Source organism: Montipora foliosa, chromosome 4, assembly GCF_036669935.1.
Source record: "Montipora foliosa isolate CH-2021 chromosome 4, ASM3666993v2, whole genome shotgun sequence".
NCBI lineage: Eukaryota > Metazoa > Cnidaria > Anthozoa > Scleractinia > Acroporidae > Montipora > Montipora foliosa.
In genome coordinates this window covers 19,397,580-19,402,579 of record NC_090872.1, presented here as the reverse complement: position 1 = coordinate 19,402,579, position 5,000 = coordinate 19,397,580, and the positions used below count along the sequence as shown (strand labels likewise).

General features: G+C 38.9%; 1 protein-coding gene across 1 annotated transcript in view; it reads right to left on the bottom strand.

Annotated features, from left to right (window-relative positions):
* LOC138000184 (transmembrane protein 145-like) overlaps positions 1-5,000 on the bottom strand; it is a 19,420-nt gene that overhangs the window by 2,632 nt on the left and 11,788 nt on the right. The window contains exons 5-6 of the mRNA XM_068846417.1: positions 3,996-4,066; positions 2,501-2,558 (exon numbers count right to left, since the gene is read on the bottom strand). Coding sequence (XP_068702518.1) covers positions 2,501-2,558; positions 3,996-4,066 — 129 coding nt within the window. The remainder of the gene's footprint in view (positions 1-2,500; positions 2,559-3,995; positions 4,067-5,000) is intronic.

Here is a 5,000-nt window from a genome sequence, read left to right as displayed (position 1 = left end):
GCAAAATTAGTGGAGTCAATTCACCTTCTTGGGGCCTTACTTATTACTTTACCTATTATCTCCAACACTGCAGAACCCCTCCCCCCTCCTCCCCCCTTATCAATGTTGCGAGCAATACAAAAAAATGCTGAAAACTTAAACAGTCAACATTGAAAGGGGGAGAGGGAGGGGGAAAGTGGGAAAGGTTGAAATTGTAGATCCTGCTGGTATTGAAAGCCTAGAAAAGGTGTTATTTAACGGGAGTGTCTCACCAATTTTGCAAAGTGTTGTCTGAGTTGGTTGTCATTGCATTGCCATACGGTCACTTTGTTTACTGGTACGGGAAGGGGTATATCTTTTGCATTTAATATGATATTTCGAAAAAAACAGGTTTCACTCCCTGATCTACTGTGAATGGAAAATGGCCAGCGATTACACAGGGAGCAGAGGAGTCCTATTTGACCGTTTTTCCAGGTAAATTCACCACTCAATTGCAGCGCGAATCGATCTTGTTGATTTGAATCACCGTATTTGATCAAACTACACACCAACTATTTACGGTTACGGTTGAAATTCTACCGCGTCAATTGACGAACTCCGGAAAGCGAAGCTTTCCGTACAAGGCAGGAAGTGTCGAGAGTACAAAAAGAGACAAGGGATGAAACTTACCACCACTTGAATAGTTCAATGTGGACCGTAACATACCGGTGATGGAAACGGAAGTCGAGCTCCGGCTTCCGTACCGGAAGTTGATAGGAAGTGAAATCAACCGTTACTTATTCAAATCTCAAAACAGCTGATCGTCCGGTTTTGCCCCGACATGGAAACTTTTCTTCGAGAAAAACGGCATTAACACCAGGAAAATAGAGACAACAAAAAATTTAAAGTGGAAAACAACTCTCTCTTCAGTCCGAATCTTCTTGCAATCGATGACGCATTCACCGGTATCCTCCGGTCCACATTGTACGAAACCGAACGTAAAACGCTTGGAAAAGATTTCTCGATAGTTGAATTTCACGCGCTTTCTGGTTAATTTCCTTTAACGACTGGGGGGAGAATATCGTTTCCACACCAACTGCTGGAAATAAGACCAAATAAGGCATTTTCATCCAAACTTTAGCGATTTATGGACGATTCAAAATTTGACCGAAATCGCTTTCCTCCCTTGTTTATTTTTATACTGTTAGTGACTGTTAGACACCACTAGTAACAAGCCCGCAGTCATTACTGTATGCGGCTCTCGTTTCGCGGATTGCTATGTAGTTTGATCACGAACGGTGATCCGATTCGCCCTGCAATTGTACAGTGAATTTACCTGGAAAAACGGTCAAATAGGACTGATCCTTGTGCGATTAACTAGATTTTGGCGGGGTTTCGGTTTTGGCCAGGACAAAAAGGTCAGATTTCTTTGGAATACTCTCGTTTGCTTTGGTTTGAGTATAGAGCAGTTTTCAATTGAGTGTCGTAAAACCAAATTTAAACCAAACTAATTACTTTGGCCAATCAAAAAGGTCGGAGACAATCCAGTAAACCAATCAAAACTCGAAGTAAATACCCGTAGCCGACACAAAGCGTGGGAAAATGTGCACGCGCAAGCCACGATTTGTTTTGGTTTCACTTCTGATTGGTTCAAAAAATGGCGCGAAAACTTTGAACCAATCACTGAGTGAAGTAATCATAAACCAAAGTAATTCACTAGTTACTTTCGACACTCAATTGAAAACCGCTCTAAAACAAAATAGAGTAATGTGGCTTTTTGTATTTGATTTATCTTGAGTATTTGGTTTTTTAAGGCTTTTTAAAAAAATACTATTTTCACGCGGCTTCGAAGTCATGAAACCGTATCGATGTGAAACCGCGTTCGTGTAAATGCTGCCTTAAAGCAATGCTATAATTTGTATTTCTATTGTACATAAGATGGATAGAGGTTTAGTTTCTAAGGAATCTGTGGTGCTGCGTCAGTAAGGAAGTGAAACACCGAAGTGGGTTCAGTCATCAACTTGATATTAGCTAAATTGATCACTGTGAAAAAATATCGAAAACTGACATTAAAAGCGTTCCTTTGCGCTTTGCTCTGGTAAAGGACTAACGCTCAAAACGTCAGCTACAACAGCTACCCTACCTTTTCTAGCTTTCAATATCCGCCGGACCTAGAATTCCAACCTTTTTCACTTCCCCCTCTCTCTCCCCCTTTCAATGTTGACTGTTCAATTAGTTTTCAGTATTTTATGTATTGCTAGCAACATTGATAAGGGGGGAGGGGCGCTGCAGTGTGTGAGATGACCCAAGAAGGTGAAGTGATGCCATAAATTTTGCAACATGTTGTAGCTTTCAGACTAATTTCTTCACAGCAGTCAATTTGCCAGTTCATTTTAGTTGATAAACCCACCATTGTACACATATTTCCTTGCAAAATTAATAAAAATGTCGCCTTGTCTGTCACCGGTCTTAAGATTTACAGTTGCATGATGATTGGTAACTAATTTTCTCTCATGATGTAATGAGCGAGACAAATACTTACATCGCTCATCTGCAGTGTCTCCATTTGTCATTTCTAGTCTGTACTTTGCTTGCAAGCCCTTAATTACATTCATGATAAAAAACCAAATAACATAACAGTATTGAGTCTTGTGCATATAAACATTCATACATGTAAGTCAGGTGATAATTTTTCTAATAATTCCCTAGGAAATCAGCATTGAATGTTGCAATTAATAATCACACATCTCTAAAAATTTGAGTCCAGGGTCCGGTTGTTCAAAAGCCGATTAACGCTAATCCCAGATTAAAAATTAACCAAGAAGTATATTTCTCTGCTCCCAAATGCTGTTCAACGCTGATGATTCGGCAAAAATGTACATTAGTAGATGTCGACCTTGAAAAACAAAAATAAGCAAAAGAAACTTTAACCAAAAAGTTGAAAACATGAAACAAAAGTTTACGCTAATCCTGGATTAAGGTGATTCCCGGGTAAAAGAACCCGTCATAGATTGCCGATGAAACTTGGTATGATGACATTACAGTACAAGGAGATGTTAAAAAGGTAATAAAAAGAGGGGGTCACCGTGCTTGTTTTCATGCCACGATGCTGACAAATATGGTTATTTAGGTGACTTTTGGTTATCTCAGTGCACAACAAACAAGATCGATTATTTTTCAATGCAGCGTGCTATATCACACAGAGTTCGACTTTCTTTGATTGCTTATTCATCTACGTCCCAGAAAAAATGGCTTCAAATACCCTGCATTATTAATTGATATTTTTATCCTTTAAAGGAAACATAATTTGGACTTGCTCTGCTAGGCCCGTTACGTCTCTATCTGTAGCATTTATTTCATTTGCCAAAAAAGTAGCTATAGATTTCTGCCAAATTTTTTCTCAGTTATTGCGGATATTGTTCTCATTGAATTTATAAAATAAAAAGTGGGGGTCACCGTGCTCGTTTAAGAGAAAAGGAGCTTTTATCTCGCTATCGAGCTTAGTTTGAGGGAAATCCCTTATGTTTTGTACGCGCGCGCGCTCATGTGCGCGTGCTGATGACGCAAAAATCGTGCGAAGTAGGAATGCGCAATGCAAAACCAGGGAATCACCTTAACTTAATCGGCTTTCGAACAATCGGGCCCAGTACTGTATGTAACATTAGATTTTTTCCAATTTGGGTTCAAAACTTCTAAATTTAATTTACAAAGAATTTGCATTGTATAGGTCCATTTAAAAGCACTTTGACACAATAATTTGGCAGTTTTGACGGCTTATATTTTCAAACGTTTAAGGCTTTGTGGGGAAGTACTGTAGCTTGGTTGAACAAGTTTAACTTTTGGCAGGTCAGATTTGTTTAAAGCTAGACACCTTTATGGAACAAATCACTACATTAATGAGACAAAAGGTTCCGATCATGTCTTTTTTTACATTTCACCTTTAGGAAAAACTATTGCAGTGCTGGGTCTTGAGAAAGAACCTGGGACACGTTGCAGAAAGGGGAGAGGTCTCAACTCGCCATGCTAAGATTGTATACCTTCGTTGACTTGCAGTTACTCAAAGCTATGTACCACCATTTATCATGGTTCGAACGAAAACTGCGATCCCCTGAGAATAATGAAATAAAAATAATAACATTAACAATATTATTATTCAAATTTAAAGTTCAAAAAGAGAAGCAAGACGTAAATGTGTTTAATAAATAATAATATTATTATTTATCATATTCGAGATTGGTAGGTCATATTAGGGCCGTTTATTCGAGAGAAAATAAGCTGCGGGTTACGTAAGACGCGAACACCCTGTTTAAATGGTACAAAATCGAAATTGATGGCTTACTCCATCCGCAGCAACAATAGCTCAAGCCGCGGCTTATCCTGGCCTAGGGGTTTTGGATTATGCTTATCTTGGCCGCGGCTTATCTTGGACGTGAAAGTGTTCGTATAAAATGTACTCAAGCGTTATCCGCTGCTTTCTCAAGCCGTGAACGGCTCCTGCGCATGCACTGGTTTTGTTATTGTAGCCCAGACTTCCTTTTGCTCCTGTCCTTTGGCCTGAGAAAAATAGCGAGCGCGAGCAATGAATCACGTATTACCAAAAAAAAAGATTCAGCGAATAAGCGAATTTGGAGTGCCCTGAAAGAGAATAGCCTCTCAGTATTTGTAGGGGTATTGAGAAACTTGATAATTGCGTCACTTTTTGTAAATTAGTAAGTCATCTAACTATTGCTGTAATTTTTTTTTCTCATAGTCCTTTAATTATTGCTGTAATTTGTACCTTATGATTACCAGCATTTTTTTCATAACTTAAATTGTACGGGGAGCTAACTAGAAAACCTATCGGTTCACTTAGCTCCGCAGCTCGTAACTTACTAGCTAACTAAAAGAAAAAAAAAACTAAAATGCTACCGAAACCTCATTAAGAATTTCAAATCAAACAACAATATGAGCTGAATAAAACATTATCATTATCATTCAGCAAGTTCTGCAGGACGCCGCAAGTGTTCGTTCAAGACTTTACTGGATCGATACTGGATTACACG